Here is an 18598-nt window from a genome sequence, read left to right as displayed (position 1 = left end):
ACTCTGTTGTGTTAAAAACAACTAAAATCACGATGTGCTTCTGTTAACACAACATGGCCAGTCTTTTACCTGTTTGAAATCCTCCATTGTGTTGTATTTTTCAATCGTGGGAAATAAACGAGCTCTTGTCAATTTAATTGAGTTATGGTGATATCATTTGTGAAGTGTTATTTGGGTTTTCACAGACTTAACTGTTGAAACATTTCGACGTTATGTGCAGATCTGCGCGGCTCCACCAATAAGATCGTCGGAATTCTGAGGATCTGCGCACAACTGCGGAAATCTGCGCAACAAGAACGCCACCCGAGTTACATTGCAAAAGAGGGAGGTGTGGCGTCATGCCCAGCTCCGCGCCTGGGACGCGCAGGCGCAGCCGCACCGCAAGGCAAAGACTCTGCTCGGCGCTCGGCACAGCGGTTCAAACGCCACAGCGACGGCAGCAGAGACACAGTCCTAGACGGCAAGCAGGGGAATACGAGATGCCGGCGACAGAGAAAGACCTGGCCGAGGATGCGCCATGGAAGAAGATCCAGCAGAACACCTTCACCCGCTGGTGCAACGAGCACCTGAAGTGCGTGAACAAGCGCATCGCCAACCTGCAGCTGGACCTGAGCGACGGCTTGCGGCTCATCGCGCTGCTGGAGGTCCTGAGCCAGAAGAAGATGTACAGAAAGTACCACCAGAGACCCACCTTCAGGCAGATGAAGCTGGAGAACGTGTCGGTGGCGCTCGAGTTTCTGGACCGAGAAAACATACGCCTGGTGTCGATAGGTGAGTCCTGCGTCCCGGGCGTGTGAAGGGGGAAAAGTCTGATCGCTTTCACCTGACCGCGCAGATGCCGGGGTGCGGGCGGTTCGCACAGATTCCTCCGCGGCGCATGTTTAAGTCACGGATCCGTTTATCTCGCCGCGCAAGACGCACGGAATTGCCTGAAGTGAGACGCACACCTGTGCGGTTAGTGTGGCCATACAGTGCCAGTGCCAGTGCCCGGGCATGACTAAAGCAGCCAACAGCGGCGAGACTCGAATTGTGCACTTGGGGTTTAATAGGGGGCAGAAAGCGTGTCACTTTGTAGTGCAGTGCACCTCAGCGATGACACTACACTGTTTATCCCCTGTGATCAGGGCGGCAGTTTGAGTTGAGCTGAGGATCCCCAGGCCGGTTCCACTGCATTCTTGTGCGTGTTGCCTTCGTTGTGAAAGTTGTTTATTGAAGTTTGAGGGGGGCAGTTCATGCTGTGCTTTTTCATATTTTAGCGCTAGACACTACTATACAAAAAACTGCATATGCGGTTCCGTTTCAATACCGGCGTTGCAGGTAGCTTTCTGTACCGTGCAGTGACGCTCCTGCCGAATTATTTAGTTGTCATCAGTGGCCTCGCAACAAACTGGAGACCTCCCGGGTCACGGTGCAGTAGGTTGCTACATGTCTGCGATTTGTGTTGCAACTTTGACGGCATCGTCACGTTCGTCTAGCGCAGGTTTCCGCAGTTCTGCGCAGATCTGCAGAATTCCACCGATGCCATTGGTGGATCCGCGCAGATCCACGCAGATCTGCGGGACTGTACGCTGTGCGATTGTGACCTCCAACGCGCTGCAGGTGAACACGAGGTAGTGTTTCGCGTTGAGAAGACCACCCTGTGTTTTGGTTAAGGTTATGACTTTAAAAAACACCTATGGAGGATTTCACTGTCTCGCACTGCCCGAGAGGTTAAAACTAACGCACAGTTTGCTCCCGACAAACCATTGCAAGGCGGCTGAAAAATGAAAGTTGTTAAAATCATCACTTAATGTCCTTCATGTGGTCATTTCTACACAACAGTGTCATTTCTTGTTGGGTACATGTGAAATGGTAAAATTGCAGTGCAGTCACAGTGTTGCACACGGTTGTGACACGAAATGTCCAATTAGAGCAATTGAGTCATTTCTCTGGATTTATGGGAGGAAGCATCCTTTGTTCTCCCATTCAAAGTAATTCCTCAATATTTGACATAAAGCGAGCTGGGGATATTGTAATACACTGAACTGAACATAAACTACTGTAGACATTTGTGCCACAGCCATATTTGTGCGCCTTTCGAGAAATGTTTGGGCTGCTTAATCAATCCAGGTGCTTATCAAGTTAGGGGCGCTGTGTGGGTTACACTTAGTCATCCTCATTGTGAACAGTTTACCAGGGACACTAAAACACAGGAAAGCATTGGCATAGTAATGCAGCTCGATGCATGTGGGAGTCAGGTTGTGTTTCAGAATGACAGATGTTTGCAAGGACTAGCTCAGACAGACATGAGGTTAAGGGGAGTGGGAATCGCACCAACCCAGTGTGAGATATCTTGGGTGGTGAGCAGTTTAGTTAAGGAGGGCATAGACCATGATTAGCGTACAATCCAGTGGCTGTCACTGGAATGAATAAGTCTCACTGGATGGTGGTTCTTTGAGCTTTGAATCACTTCACCCCAGAGTTCCACAGTTATCTGTAGTTACTGTCCACGCTGCTTTCTAAAGTAAAGTGTAAATCAAATACAGCACTTCAGCAACCTGTACATGCCTGATCGATGGGACTGATGGCCCTCTTAGGAAAGTGATGTTGCTGATAACAGAACTCCTAGCTAATAAAACATGTCAGTACTGCTTGTCTTTGAGCAGAACTGTGTTATACAAATTATCATTCACAGTTAATCTAAAAAGACTCTGTGTTACAGAACCAGACAGCACTTTGTTAGCTCTTGCTGTCAGTCATTAGTTTCTGCTGTGCACTTCTCATGTTCTTGCATATTTATTTGCATAGATAGTCAGATTTTTGTTCGGTTAAATAAATTGATATGCTTACCGGAATAAGGAGAAAAGTCAGGATAGTTTCTATAGTTTCCTGGACTATTATTGTAAGACCAGTACAAATTAGGGAGAATACATGCAAATAAGGAGATACTGCATATTGAGTCATCTTGACTCCTGGAGAAATGTTGTGACCATTTTATAATATTGCAATGTTAGCCTGATATGTTTTTTATTCGTTACAGAAGTAGTTTAGGTATGTACACCATTCCTTGAATTAGTGTATGTGTATCTGTCTGTCTATTTATTATATTTTTATATTTTTTTCCTTGATCAAACCATATAATAGCTGAATCAAGATATTTCTGTAATATCGTCTTTTCTTTCGTTTAGCTTTGAACAAGATACGTCACTGTAGAGCAGCTGGTCTTTTCCTTGGCAAACAGAAAGAGTCTTCCTGACTTATGCTGGTGGAAACAACCTGGTTATGTCACCTCAGTGTTAGGTTAAACATTAAGCCTTAAGAGCAGGGGCAGGACCAGCAGGAGTTAATAGACTACATAGGGGTAAATAGGTAAGGCCTGCAGCCTTCAGACAGCTTTGTTAGAGATGAGTCAAGGTCTGTGTGTGCCTGCGGTTTTGGTTTGGCCTAAAGCAAACAACGTACTATTTATATATTTATTGTTTTAAAATAACGTACAATACAGTCTTTATTTGTTTGTTATTAGTTACCCCGCAGATCGTTTAACGCTAGTGTCGTCTGATACTCCAATTTAAAGATGTCTCTTTTCATAAACATAAGAAGAATAAAAACAAAATCACACCTAAAGAAGCATGTCCACTGTTGTCACTGTTGAATTGTCCACTGAGTATTCCGTAGTTAAGTTGGCCCTCCTGGATGTTTTTTTGGCTCAGGAAGAGTGGGACTAGACATTCATGAGTTAGGCTATAAACTCACAGGCACAATCTCCACACAGCTCTGCCAGACAAGCTGTAAAGGTTAATTAGGTTCCCGGGTGCCTGTATTGTGTTGCCCCAGCCCAAACCAAAACCGTGTCTTTTTAAAGCCCCCTAGATTTTAATGCTAGTAGTATGTTTAATGGGTCTTTTTAGACTACATTCTAGCATGGCTAATCAATATGCAGTAGATTTATGCATCCTCGGGCTAATCATTGAAAGCCTTTTTTGTGATGCAAAGGTTAAGCCAAGAGAGATTTTAAATTGCAAAAGAAGCCCTGTCCAGTTTGCATAAAGTAAATCCAATGCATTTTTTTTGTTTCCTTCCCATACACGTTTCAAGTGGCCTTATGGTGTTCCTCTACCCTGTATCACAACCAGATAGGCTCCACCCTTCTAGGCTATCACCCATTCAAACCAGGTAATAGAGCTATAATACATAGACCAGATGCTCTCAAGGCTGTCTGTAGCACAGCTGTTTAGGAAGAACCTGAACATTTCTTTTCAAAGTAAAAAATACATGTAAATCAATTGCTGCAGCTTATTAAAAGAAAGAGAACGAAAGAAAGCAAAGACAGCATTGAGTTCACAGGACGTAAGAATACCACAAACCATCAGTGGGTGTCAAGAGTGATTCACGCCAAAACATAGCTCACTTTCCGTTTTCTTGCTAAGATCTGAAATTGCCGTCATGAATTCCTTATGCATTTATTTTGTGTAATTATCTTGAAGTCCTTTTGGATTCCTAGCTCGGAGGGACCGCACTTTCCAAATGAAAGCAGGTTCTCTCTATTAATGTGAGAATACACTATTCTCCATGCAATTATCACTTGGCTGAGTAGTTGGCGATCTGAAGTGCCAGGACTTATTCCAAACAGGGTTGTACGTATTACACACACTTCCAAATCCAGGGGTATGGTGAGGGAGGGCGTGGGATTTCTTAAAATAGTTGCAGTGGTTTTGTTGGTGTTCCTGACTTGGCTGCTGTTGCTCGGCTGATGGGTCACTTTGTCACGAACGTTAAGTGTGTTGTTCAGGCGGGGGATAAGAGCGCAAGTCTTGATAGGGTGAAGATGTTCTTGATCTTAACCTAAGGAGATTTTTAAACTTGTGCTTAATCTCCAAACAAGCAGTCAAACAAAGTTAATATCCTGTCTGATCTGTTTGTGTTGTTCTGGGGGTGTTGTAATGAAGCCGCAGAGAGGGCAGACTATGGTAAGAGGTGAGGTGACTATGTGGAACAATTCTGTAGTATCTTATGGAAAGCAACTGAAGGAAACCAATTTAACTCACAAAAATCCTCAGCATGTTTATGCTGGCTTTGGTTCTTATTAGTAATTGAAATAAGCTTTTTTTTTTTTTGTTTGTTTTATATATTTTTTTAAATATAAACTTTATCACTGTTCTGGGCTAACCTGACTGCTCATATACAGGGGAGGCAGTATGAATTAGATCACCTTTAAGTGAATAGGTTATCTAACCCCCAATCAATCATATTTAACTCCACCCAGCAAATGAAATATTAATTTTGGGGCAGTTTTCCCGTGTAGTGCCCTGTGCTTTCAAATATTCCTGGCAGACTGATGCTATTAGATTTCATTCCAGGGTGATATTTGTATCCAGTTTTATCTGCGTGCGTTTTTTTTTTTTTTTTTTTCTTGATTAGGAAACGCAGCCTTCCAAAATGTCACGCTTGTCAAAAGTATAACGGTCACTCTTAATTTTGATGCCCATCATACAGGCAAATGCTGAATGTGCTTTGCTTTCTTGTGTGTGCTGGAATATTGTGGTCCTGCAGGTGAGTGAGCAGGAAGCAAGCAGATTTGAGTCTTCAGCACAAACTGAATGCACCACACAGCAAAATCGCCCAGAATCCTGCCTTATACTGCAAACTCCTGATGCTCCCATCTGACAACCTTTGATGCCCTTTGCTGTTGTAACTTCCAGACTTTTACTAGCTGAAACAAAAACCGGAAACAAAACCACTGCTGGATTTGTGTAGATTTGAATAGTTAACTAAAACTGCTAGTGCAAATGTCTTGTCTAACTAGTCTAGTGATGGATGATATGTGTGTTTACTGCTGTCATTCTGGGAATGCAATTCTTCGCACTGACACCTCGATTATTAAGAAGCCTGAGTGAATATATATAATGAGCTACAGTGAGGGAAAAAAGTATTTGATCCCCTGCTGATTTTGTACATTTGCCCACTGACAAAGAAATGATCAGTCTATAATTTTAATGGTAGGTGTATTTTAACAGTGAGAGACAGAATAACAACAAAAAAATCCAGAAAAACGCATTTCAAAAAAGTTATACACTGATTTGCATGTTAATGAGGGAAATAAGTATTTGACCCCTTCGACTTAGTACTTGGTGGCAAAACCCTTGTTGGCAATCACAGAGGTCAGACGTTTCTTGTAGTTGGCCACCAGGTTTGCACACATCTCAGGAGGGATTTTGTCCCACTCCTCTTTGCAGATCCTCTCCAAGTCATTAAGGTTTCGAGGCTGACGTTTGGCAACTCGAACCTTCAGCTCCCTCCACAGATTTTCTATGGGATTAAGGTCTGGAGACTGGCTAGGCCTCTCCAGGACCTTAATGTGCTTCTTCTTGAGCCACTCCTTTGTTGCCTTGGCTGTGTGTTTTGGGTCATTGTCATGCTGGAATACCCATCCACGACCCATTTTCAATGCCCTTGCTGAGGGAAGGAGGTTCTCACCCAAGATTTGACGGTACATGGCCCCGTCCATCGTCCCTTTGATGCGGTGCAGTTGTCCTGTCCCCTTAGCAGAAAAACACCCCCAAAGCATAATGTTTCCACCTCCATGTTTGACGGTGGGGATGGTGTTCTTGGGGTCATTCCTCCTCCTCCAAACACGGCGAGATGAGTTGATGCCAAAGAGCTCGATTTTGGTCTCATCTGACCACAACACTTTCACCCAGTTCTCCTCTGAATCATTCAGATGTTCATTGGCAAACTTCAGACGGGCCTGTACATGTGCTTTCTTGAGCAGGGGGACCTTGCGGGCGCTGCAGGATTTCAGTCCTTCACGGTGTAGTGTGTTACCAATTGTTTTCTTGGTGACTATGGTCCCAGCTGCCTTGAGATCATTAACAAGATCCTCCCGTGTAGTTCTGGGCTGATTCCTCACCGTTCTCATGATCATTGAAACTCAACGAGGTGAGATCTTGCATGGAGCCCCAGACCGAGGGAGACTGACAGTTATTTTGTGTTTCTTCCATTTGCGAATAATCGCACCAACTGTTGTCACCTTCTCACCAAGCTGCTTGGCGATGGTCTTGTAGCCCATTCCAGCCTTGTGTAGGTCTACAATCTTGTCCCTGACATCCTTGGACAGGTCTTTGGTCTTGGCCATGGTGGAGAGTTTGGAATCTGATTGATTGATTGCTTCTGTGGACAGGTGTCTTTTATACAGGTAACGAGCTGAGATTAGGAGCACTCCCTTTAAGAGAGTGCTCCTAATCTCAGCTCGTTACCTGTATAAAAGACACCTGGGAGCCAGAAATCTTGCTGATTGATAGGGGATCAAATACTTATTTCCCTCATTAACATGCAAATCAATGTATAACTTTTTTGAAATGCGTTTGTCTGTATTTTTTTGCTGTTATTCTGTCTCTTACTGTTAAAATACACCTACCATTAAAATTATAGACTGATTATTTCTTCGTCAGTGGGCAAATGTACAAAATCAGCAAGGGATCAAATACTTTTTTCCCTCACTGTATATGCCATTCAAACACATAGCTGCATTCATTCATGTACAAAAAAGATTAAAGAATACAGTGGGATACATCCTTAAGACATGACCATTATGGGAAAAAAAGCAATGGTGATAACTATTGCAGGGTCTCCAGGGGCCAGTTGCATAAAACTATATTAGACTAGTCTAAACCATCAGACTGGTCTTAATTTGACACTTAGACTAGTCTAATGCAAGTTAGTCAGTTGCATACAAATTAAGACTGACATATATGACTTTTGCCTCCTCACCGTCAGGCTAACTTACAATTTAAGTATCTTTCCATTCAGACGGATGGCCTGAGGCTATGGTGACATTTGTCACTAATGCTGACAGGCGGAGCCTTCCACTGGCTCACACACCCCGCTATCCAGTAAAACATCGAGACATCTCTGCAAACATTTCAATAACCAATTTTAAAATGTTTTTTTTTTTTTAACCTATGCACTTCTGTAATTTCAAAACTTTAATTTGTATTATGCCCAGTTTGGCCAATCTAAGCGTCTATTGTTAGTATGACTTATTATTTTAAGACAAAGACTAAATGCACTCAGCCCCAGATGAATGTTGAATGGTCTCTGTGGTTGATCAGTCTCTTTCCCTGCCTCTTGACATCACCCATAGTGCTCTCCTTTAGGCAGTCCTGCCGCCCATGGGAGCAGGGCATCGCCTTCTCAGATAAGTGTTTGCAACACTGTGTGGCTGTTAGCGTTAGGGTGTGCAGCATATTGTCACTCTTGCATAATTCCTGGTCTTGCACAAACTGTGAGAGAAGTGCTTTGTTTTGAAAAGGGACATGTGTTTGTGCTCAAAGGGTTGTCACTGAATTATTTTGTCCCCATTATCAACCTAAAATCTTTCATGAATGAGGTACCTAACTGCCTGTCACAACAAAATGGCTTTAAAAGGACTTTGGATTGTTTTCCTACCCAGCGCTCAGTTCTCCAGCAATTGATTTCTGGTCCAGTTGAATTGAATTTAATGTTGAGCTAACTGTGTGGTACTTAGAAACACCTGCAGCTCAGGTTTGAGTTACTCTTACTGAGGGCCAGCAAAAGGGAAGCTCAGATTACCACTTCCTGTGTCATAGCGCCTGGCAGACTGATAATAGAATTAACATGAAAGCGTATGCATTTTAGGGGTTTGTACAACACAGACTTCTCTTGCAGTGAGACCCCGAATTTCTCAAACTACTACTAATGCTAAAATGAGCACAGTGAAAATATCCACTTTCTGACAGATGCTGCTGTGTTTGTGCCCCCTCCATTTTGTGCCTGACGTTGTGTAGCAGCATCAGTGTAATTTCTGTAGTCACCCTGTCTGTTGTCATGTGGGCTTCCTGTTTTAATGGGCTGCCATCCAAATTGTGCTGTTAAAGTTTCAGTGAAAACTGTTGACTGCTCATGTTATTGTTTGTGGCCATCCAATAAAAGAAGCTAAGCTTTTGTTCCATTCAGTTCAACAGGCGCTCACAGGGCCATGTCAGACGGCAACTGCTGAAATCTTCCAGTGTTAACGGTAGCTAGCACTCCATAAATCGTCCCGTCCCCTGAGCTTGTCAGGGCTGCTAACGTGCACGTTGAAGCAACCACGTCTGCGCTCACTGGCGGCTGGGACCGTGGGAATAACACCCCGGAGAAATGCTTAGGCTTGTCTGGAAACGTGTTTGTAACGGCTTGTTTTTTTTTTAAAAAAAGGGGTTTGTTAAAGTCTCTTGCAAATAGAAAAACACTCTTCCAGAAACCTGGTAATGGTAATGGAATCTCATTACATTGCACTGCGGGTAATTCCACTATAACCACAACCCTGCCTCCTACCTTATCTCCAGCTTCCACTGCCAAACACCCAGTCTCATGTTGTTAAAAAAAAGTTATTCAAAATATATATGCTTCTGTATTAAATGTAAGGCAACACAGTACTTTGTGATGCACCGTTCAGTGATTATGAAACATTGTGAGGCATTTTAAACCTCAAAAGCAAAAACGCACCTTAACCATCAATTTAACCGTCAACCACTCGCAGACTTTCCTTCTGAGCTCAAAAGACCCCCCCCATTCACCCTTTACAGCCTAATCCCAGGCACAGATTTACTGTTGATCCTGAAAACTAAGAGGGTCGAGTGGAATCCATATGGTTTCTGTCGGAGCCTGCGGATTAAGAGGACCTCTCCTTACAGCAGCTGAGATTTTGTCCAGGGTAAAGAAAAGGGGGGGAGAAACAAAAACAATGTGAACTTCTGATGCCTTTAGAAACTGTCAAAGAAAGTTTAGAAAACAATACATTCACTGGAGTCTTTGCTTGGTTTGTCCTACCACCCCCCCGCTTCTATGTAAGACGGACACTGACTGTAGTGTATATACACATATGGTGGTGTGAGTGGCTCTGTGTTTTTGTGACGTGTGAAGGACTCTCACATGAGTTGCACTGGGGTAAACTGAGTCCTTCTGCCCCCTTTGTTGGAATTAATTCCCAAACAAAACCAAAAAAAGTTCCTGTGACAAGTGCTGTATTAATAGCTCTCACAGTTCCTGTTCTATCCATGCACATTTGAGCAGAACAGGGCATTCTGTAACATCAGCTTTCCTATGATGCTCTGGGCAAAATCCACCAGTGTCTGCTGTGATCTTCTGCACTTAGGCAACCAAGCCTTGTTTGTTGATATTTCCTGTGTAGAAAAGCTTTAAATCTCACCCTGGTTTGTTGTCCAGAATGCCGGCCTGTATGGGTGTTTGTGGTGTCGATTAGAGAGACATGTCTGCTGCACTGTGTGTAGTCTGGGAGCTGAGCGCATGCTGTGTTTCTTCCCTGAGGTGGCAGCACTGCTGTGGGCTATCCTGGGCCTGGCTGTCAGTCTCCTCCCTGACCCTGCTTACTCCAAAGGTGGTACACCACTGTGTGCTTAAAGGGAGAGATTGTCCTCTGTTATCCTATAGTTTGATTTAATTCACTATATTAAGAAACATGCACACAGTGAATTCAGGTAATGCCATTTTTGGTCATGAGAGGGGGAAGTATTTCAGTGTTACGCGGACTTCAGCACATCAGATCGTTGTCATCCATATTTCGGACTCTTTCTTTCTTGGGTGTTAGTCCAAAAAGCTTCTGGCATGCCATGAACTGCTCTCAGTAATATCAGGTTTAATGTGTTTATGATTGCTTGTTTGTAAAACCAATAATGGAATAAGTTAAGCTATTTAAAGATGAGGTAATCCAGGGGCTCAGACAACGGGTTCAGTATAGAGTCCCTCATGCTTAAACACTTCACATCACTTGCTGGCAATGAGAGGAGAAGGCTATGAAATTAGGCTACATTGATTTCCTTTAAGAAAGAAAAAAGGTGCATTGAGTTACAAATTGAAGTATGACTAAGAAACTTTATGGCTGGGCCTCACGGGATCAGGTGGCCTCCCCCAGTTCATGACTTCTCCTCCTCTCTCATGTGCTGGAGTTAAGTGAAGCAGTCTTTAATTAATTCTGAGCTAAATATCTTATGTTACGATCACAGTGCGGTTCACAATATTGGCCTGGTCATCAAATGCAACAAAGGCGTCTAGGAGCTGGGTCACTTCCAGTCAGCTCCATGGTCTCTGGCTTGGATCAAGGCAAACTTTCTCAAATGTAACCCTCTATTTCTCTCTGTAGCCTTTTCCCAACCTTTTGGCATTCTGAGTAGAAGTGAACTAGATCATATCTGGCTGCAGTGGTAATTGTAGCATTAAGAGAATGCTTTACCGGCGTACAAAAGGTAACTCTAAGAAACCTGGCCTTACTCCAGACATTTCCCACACACTGCTATTCCCAGTGTGATGTACCTTAAGAAAAATGACACACCATTCCCATTGTTAACGTGTTGTCATAACAGACTAATATTAACCTTCACTTGGGTTCCAGATATTTGGCAGAGGCTGTGAAACCTTACTCCTTACATTGTAGCTCATGGCAATGCTTCCTGATGTCTGGAATAGAGCCTGTGTTTAGAAAGTGGGCCACTATCATATTAAGCGGATGTGACTGTGTTACTGTGAACTCCCTCACAGGTTGAAGGAGCAGGTTATTGTAGCACTCTCCTTTTCGCCAACACCAGACTGACACTTGATGACAAAAGAATAACCACCTCATAAACCTCCAGCTTCCGATGAGTGATGCTAAACGACCCTCTTGGCTTTGTTTCCGAACTGTGTGTTTGTGGGTTTGTGCCAAAATCACAAGCTTGTTCAGATTTTCAGTGCTTAATTTTAAAGTCACTGTACTGCGGGGAATTGATACACCCTATGACTGAAGAATAATCCCACCAGGAAGTGCAATCCTTTCACAATATTGACATTGTCCGTTATTATCAACAAGCTCCAGTCCATGTTTTTGCCAGGTTGGTGCAAACAAAGCCCATTCTGTCACACCCTGCCGCCATAAATTTGGCAACAGACATTTCCACATTTGTCATGTGCATTCCACAAGGGTCAACTAAATCTCCTTCGAGGCTGGTGTTTGGGATTCCTCACCAACCGTCAGGGCCAACAGTGCTCGTCTCTGTAGCCTAAGAACTGCTCAACACCCGCTGATCCTCACAGTGCCAGACTGTGGCCTTTATGTGCCGACGCTGGGCTGTGAGATGTTATACCTCAGTGCAAAGTCAACAGCAATGGGGAGAAGGGCAGGGGTTGCTGTGCTGAGTGGCTGGTCTTGCAATGATCTCATGCGTATGGATTTCCCACAAAACACAGGGCATTTCAGGTGCCTTGACATCATCCCCCTGCCTCCTTTCCAGTTGTTTTCTGGATGGGTGCCAGTACAGGGGTCATTTCTCGGCTGCACCCCTTATAAATCACCACATGTTTAAGTCTCCTCTGGCAGTGTGAGAGACTTTCCGCACCTTAATGCACGTTCTGCCTGAGTCTCTGTAGCGGCTTTTTTTAACTCTCTGTTCTCCGGCCTCACCGGTCACCATTCTTGCTCTCTGCTCCTGCTTTTGGCAATAAATAAGTAACCCTACGCTGATTTTCAGAACCATGTTATATGCTGGAGTTGGGGGCAGAACCCATAGGGGTGCAAGAACTCTGGATTCAGTGTTATGTTATGGTATTGATAAGCAATACTGCTGTGATGTGAATTTCACACCCTCTCTCATTCCACCTCCTTTTCTCATATGTTTAATGCGAACACCCAGCTTGGAAGTCCCATGTCCCAAGGTGGTTTCAAGTGTCGCCTACAGCTGCTGCCATTTACTGTAGGACTGTGTGTTCAACGTTCTCTCTGTAACTCCAATCTGAGACACAAAATACTGAATAAAGCTGCTGATGGACACAGAATATATCTGCAGCCAAGGGATATGAACGAACCGAAGGGCAAAATCAACATCTTTGTGACAGTCAGCATTCGCGTCACTTTCATGAACTATTAACAGATACTTCGCAGCTCGATTAAACAGTCATGAAACCAATGAGGCTTCATTTAAACAACACCAGAGCGGCCATGTTCTTTTCTTTATGCAAGATCTGAAGAGAAAGGGCTCTCCGGTCAGGTTTGAAGGGGGTAGCCATGAATGTTGAAATTTGAAATTAGATGAGAGCAGTTCATTGCCATTGAAGAACTGGGTGGGTTTTGTCACTTCCCTCCAGTCTTGTATGTTACTCTTGTGCTTCCTTGTTCTGTGAGGTTGTACCCAAGACGCATTTAGTCATACCATACCGCTACCCAATGTTTGAAGATTTTGCAGCTCTCCTTGTATCATGTCAAAAATCTGTCGTTACAAATGTGAGCATTAGAAATGGAGCTAGCCGGGTGAGGAAACGGGATTATAAGAATTTGCTTTTGGGTGGGAAGGGGGTGGGGTTACAAGATCTAATATTGTGCTATTAGGTAGAAGCCACTGTGGAAACGGTGGAAACAGCTACTGAATTGGATTGTTTTTCTGGAATATTTAGTGGGCGCTTATCAGGGAGTGTCCACTTGTGACCTTGACTGTCACTCTCGTGGAGTTTGAGAACAGGGTGGAAAGCAGGATAGGCATACTACTGAAGGCTGAAAAATGACAGACCCAACAAAGCCCAGGATTGTTAGAGCAGCAGGATCTGAAAAGAGGTGTTTAAGAGTGGAAAAGGGTCATATTTACTTCCAAGGTCTGGCACAAATTGTAATTGGAGAGGTTTCTTTTTTGTTTCTTTTCTTTTTTTTTTTTTAGAGAGAATAAAGTTCCAGCCCAGTCAACAAGTGTTATCGGCTCTCTGTTGAAACGAGAGGGGGTGTGGACCTACATGCTAAGTAAAAGATTGAAAGTATACTGAGATTACGTGAAAGTGATTGAGGGTTTGCAAATGACTGTGAAGCACTTCAGGACCGTGAAGTCTTCAATCTGACAAAAGTGAGAATTCCTATGGACTATAAATTGTTTATATGAAAGTCTCCTCCCAAAGAACAATAATTTAGTCCTACCATTACTAGGTATAAAACACAGGAGTATAAAGACCAATATTGGTGATTGTCTATTATGATATTTGGCAAAAGTAAAACTTGCTGAGAGAGGCTCCTTTCCTGTTAGGACCTGTAGTGGTTGTGTAAACAAATCAAAGACCAATGTTACAGCACGTAACTAGAAACTGTCGTACGTTCTAGAAATTGTCTTCTGTATTCCAGAAAATAATTTTTTCAATGGGCGAACCTGTTAGAGCACTTCATGTGCAACTCCTTCACATTCTGTGCAAGGTCCTGCTACAATCATCTGAAATGACTGAAACCTCAGATTAATAACTTCTGACCTCCACATGCAGTCAGCCCCACCCCCCACACCCCCACTCCACCCTCACCCTCCTCCCGTCTTTCTCTCACGCAGTCTTAGCAACACATTGGTGTCCTGTTCTGCCTCGGAGAGACGGGCGTCCTTAGCCAGGGGATAAAGGACAAGGCTTCTACCGCGAGCATGAAAGCTGCTTGGCAGGGTGTCACAGTTACCTGAAGGCAGTCTGCCTGGAGGAGAAACGTTGTTTTTACTCAGTCGCCACTGCGGCAGCTCAGACCGCTTCTATTTTGGGGACTAGAAACCTGGGCCAAACATTTTCCCCCCCGCCTCTTTGCTCAGCTAAAAAAACTTCTCTTTCAGGAAGGCTGTCTCTCTGCCCGTACTATCTCTAGCCATCGGAAGCTGATCCGTCTCTCGGGACCTTCACTCTGAAAGGGAAAAGGCACATCAATCACAGGGAATCAAAATCTCTGGCATTCTCATTTAAACGGCCTACAAAGAACTTGACAGCAGTTTCCAAATGCGGTGCATCACCCCTACCCCCCCCCTCAAGTACGGTAGCCTGAATTCATCTGCCTGCAAAAATTTAACTCCCTTATCTCCCCTGGACCGTGGCTCACACAATCACCCCTGCGCTCAGTTTCCTCTTGCTGACATAAGTCATGGAGCATTTGCTTTTCAAATAATGCAGGCAGGCCGTCATCATGAGAACACCATTTTGCTACTATAAAAACTGCCTGGCTCATAGTGTAGTGTGAATTCATATCAGAGGGCAAAGATTATAAAAAAAACTAGCATTTTACCTTATCACACCCTTGGCTCGAGGCACAGCTAAGAATTTACAAGATTTGTTGTTTCTGTGCCACCTGGTACGAGTAATCTTGTCAGGGAACGTGTAGGTGAAGATTGATGAGGCTTTTATGTTTAAAGCCTACTTCTGCATAATAAAAATCAAGCACTTTTTTGTTACAGAATTTCAAACTGCTGTGCCACCCAGTTTACCGCTGCACTCCCACACTGATCGAGCATAACCAGAGGCCCAGTCAAGCATTTTTAGGTTGCATGTACTGTCAGTATGAAACAGCAGAGCATGTGTCTTCAGTGGTCTAGGAGGATGCAGCTGGTATTGTTGCTGACCCATTCCACTAGCTAGCAGTCAGGCAGACTTCAACTCCGGCCAGACACCCTTACTCACTCACAATCCCGGCTGCTCTTTCTCGCTCGGTCGGATCTTTTCCTAAACAAATTGTCCTGGAATTAAGCGAGAACTGAGATTGCAGCCATAGAGCTGTGCCTGCCCCGGGCTGTGTCGGGCTGTGGACTCTGAGCGAGGGCCGAGTGCAGTTAGCAGAGAAGCCCAGGGGAAAGGAGGGGAGGTGAGAGGAAGGAAGCACCATCTCGCAGAGACGCAGAGCTGTGCTACCTTGCCATGTCAATGGCTTAGGATTCTTCGCCGTATTGTTTAAAAAAAACAACAACACTATTTTACTGACAGGTCTAACACTTTTGTTATCATTGTCATAGCTCCCAACTTCTCTGGGAATCGTTCATAGTACAGTTACTATTAATATATATATATATATATATATATATATATATATATATATATATATATATATATATTTTTCCCCCCATCTTTCAACATTTATACATAAATATATAATTCCAGGTGAATACTTTCTAGTTTGAAGTACATTTTGCAGATTACACTAATTTATAACCTTGTATCCACATGGTAATATCCAGTAATTATACACTGATCAGCCATAACATTATGACCACCTGCCTAATATTGTGTAGGTCCCCCTTTTGCCGCCAAAACAGCCCTGACCCGTCGAGGCATGGACTCCACTAGACCTCTGAAGGTGTGCTGTGGTATCTGGCACCAAGACGTTAGCAGCAGATCCTTTAAGTCCTGTAAGTTGCGAGGTGGGGCCTCTATGGATTGGACTTGTTTGTCCAGCACATCCCATAGATGCTCGATTGGATTGAGATCTGGGGAATTTGGAGGCCAAGTCAACACCTTGAACTCGTGATTCATCAGACCAGGCCACCTTCTTCCATTGCTCCGTGGTCCAGTTCTGATGCTCACGTGCCCATTGTAGGTGCTTTCGGCAGTGGACAGGTCAGCATGGGCACCCTGACTGGTCTGCGGCTACACAGCCCCATACGCAACAAACTGCGATGCACTGTGTGTTCTGACACCTTTCTGTCAGAACCAGCATTAACTTTTTCAGCAATTTGAGCTACAGTAGCTCGTCTGTTGGATCGGACCACACGGGCCAGCCTTCGCTCCCCACGTGCATCAATGAGCCTTGGCCGCCCATGACCCTGTCGCTGGTTCAGTGCTTATCCTTCCTTGGACCACTTTTGATAGGTACTGACCACTGCAGACCGGGAACACCCCATAAGAGCTGCAGTTTTGGAGATGCTCTGACCCAGTGGTCTAGCCATCACAATTTTGCCCTTCTCAAAGTCGCTCAGATCCTTACGCTTGCCCATTTTTCCTTCTTCTAACACATCAACTTTGAGGACAAAATGTTCACTTGCTGCCTAATATATCCCACCCACTGACAGGTGCCATGATAACGAGATTATCAGTGTTATTCACTTCACCTGTCAGTGGTCATAATGTTATGGCTGATCGGTGTATGATAATAATCAACAAGACGGAAAATAGAGCAGAGTCACTGAACACATACTGAGTTATATGATGCGTTTATTAGAAAGTGTGGTCAGCTCTCTGTTACACAAGTTTTATTTCCCATTGTGGATTTTGTAGCAACTGAGCTTCCATTACCTTTGCAAACCAGTAAATCCACAAATCCACACACAGTTCTGTACAGATTACCAGATTCCATTGTTCTTAACATCTTTCCAGATACTATCTCTGTACTTCACCCTGCTAAAGAAGAATACAGTTGCTTGCAGCCTGTATCGCCTTATGCATCTCTGGAGAATGAGGGGTAGTCAGCTATTTCTAGCCATTCTGGTTATCCATTAACCAGTGGCTGCTGTAGGCCTTGGGCAGGTTTGTGAGTCGAGGTGCACTGTGTTAATCACCCAACTGCACCTGCTTTTACTGCTGATGTGGTGTCCATGATGTCATTCTGCCCAACGCCTCACCTGTTGACATCTCCCTTACTTACATTTTCTGTTGGCCAGTCTGTCAAGAGAATCCTTTCTGAATTAATTGCCCAAGCTAAACACCAAGTGTTTTCTCAAAAGCCGCTTAAGGGAGAGGTACACATACTCTTGAGGCACTCCCGATATCTTTTGTCAAATAGGGTAGACAGTGGTCTTGATTGGCTTACTGAAGTGTTTTTGGTCCCTCCTACACACTGGCCCTCTGCTTCCTGTTTCGTTGTCAAGATTCTGCCTCTCTGTGTCCACCTGGGTGTTGCTAGGAAAGAAAGATGTACTTCCCTGTGAGAAACAGTGAGGCTTTATGCACAGAGTAGCCCTTCAGTCCCACAAACATTACTGGTTGCTATAGCACTGCACCTTCAATAATAATATTCACTGACACACTGGATTTTTAAGTGTTTATTGCCAGCAAGTGGGAGAATTGGGCCTAAGTAAACAAACTGACTCTCTGCCCTTCTCACTTTCCACGCTGTCTAATCCCCAGTGGGTTTCACGCTGCATGTAACTGCTTGAAGGCCTTCTTCACAGGTCGCCTTTTCCCCTCCCTGTCCTCTGGGGTCATCCTTGATGGGCCCATGGTCACACCACACTTAGCTGAAGAAGTAGTTTTGAACTGGAAAACTTAAAACTAAAAAACTTAAAACTATCAAATTGCCAGGAATGACTGGTCGAGCAAGATAACTGTTGCCCATACAGAACGAAGGCATTGCTGAGATTCACCAAAGTAGGGTAACCCCAAGGTGATTCACCCCAGTGAGTAAAGACAATCAAACTCTATTCAGCAAGGCCCAGAGATTTAGGCCTACTATACACCACTGTGCCATCAACATCATGTTACCGTCTGATTATTTATGGAGAACTACCATGGATTTGTTCTTGCCTGCATGTGGATGACCTTCTTGTCCCATGTGTTCCACAGGGTCCCCCCCCCCTGAGCTCCAACAGTGCTGGTCTTTGTCAGAAGCTCCTAAAGTCCATTTCTTTTTGGTTCTAGAACCTGCTGTTGATACCCCAAAGTTGGAATGCCTCCCCTTAAAACAATACACAAACAAAACTCCCTATTTCTTCTCATTGACAACCAGTTTGTTCAAATCACTTCATTTTGATACTATAGTTTTTATTATTATTATTATTGTACACTACAATTTGACATACACAGAGCAATAGAAACCTAATTTTCTTGGATTTGATTATAATATATATAATTTCAGTTGATGGCTGTA

At 44.0% G+C, this 18598-nt stretch overlaps 1 protein-coding gene across 2 annotated transcripts in view; it reads left to right on the top strand.

Moving 5' to 3' along the window:
* The first annotated feature begins 402 nt into the window (after positions 1–402).
* The window catches only part of flnba (filamin B a), a 100663-nt gene continuing 82467 nt past the window's right edge, over positions 403–18598 (top strand). For both annotated transcript variants that reach the window (XM_066698233.1, XM_066698232.1), the window contains exon 1: positions 403–771. In XM_066698233.1, the coding sequence (XP_066554330.1) occupies positions 480–771 (292 nt within the window). In that variant the 5' untranslated portion in view covers positions 403–479. The remainder of the gene's footprint in view (positions 772–18598) is intronic.

This window comes from Amia ocellicauda, chromosome 3 (genome assembly GCF_036373705.1).
Source record: "Amia ocellicauda isolate fAmiCal2 chromosome 3, fAmiCal2.hap1, whole genome shotgun sequence".
Classification (NCBI taxonomy): domain Eukaryota; kingdom Metazoa; phylum Chordata; class Actinopteri; order Amiiformes; family Amiidae; genus Amia; species Amia ocellicauda.
The sequence above is the reverse complement of the archived record's forward strand: the minus strand, read 5'-3'. Positions and strand labels throughout refer to the sequence as shown.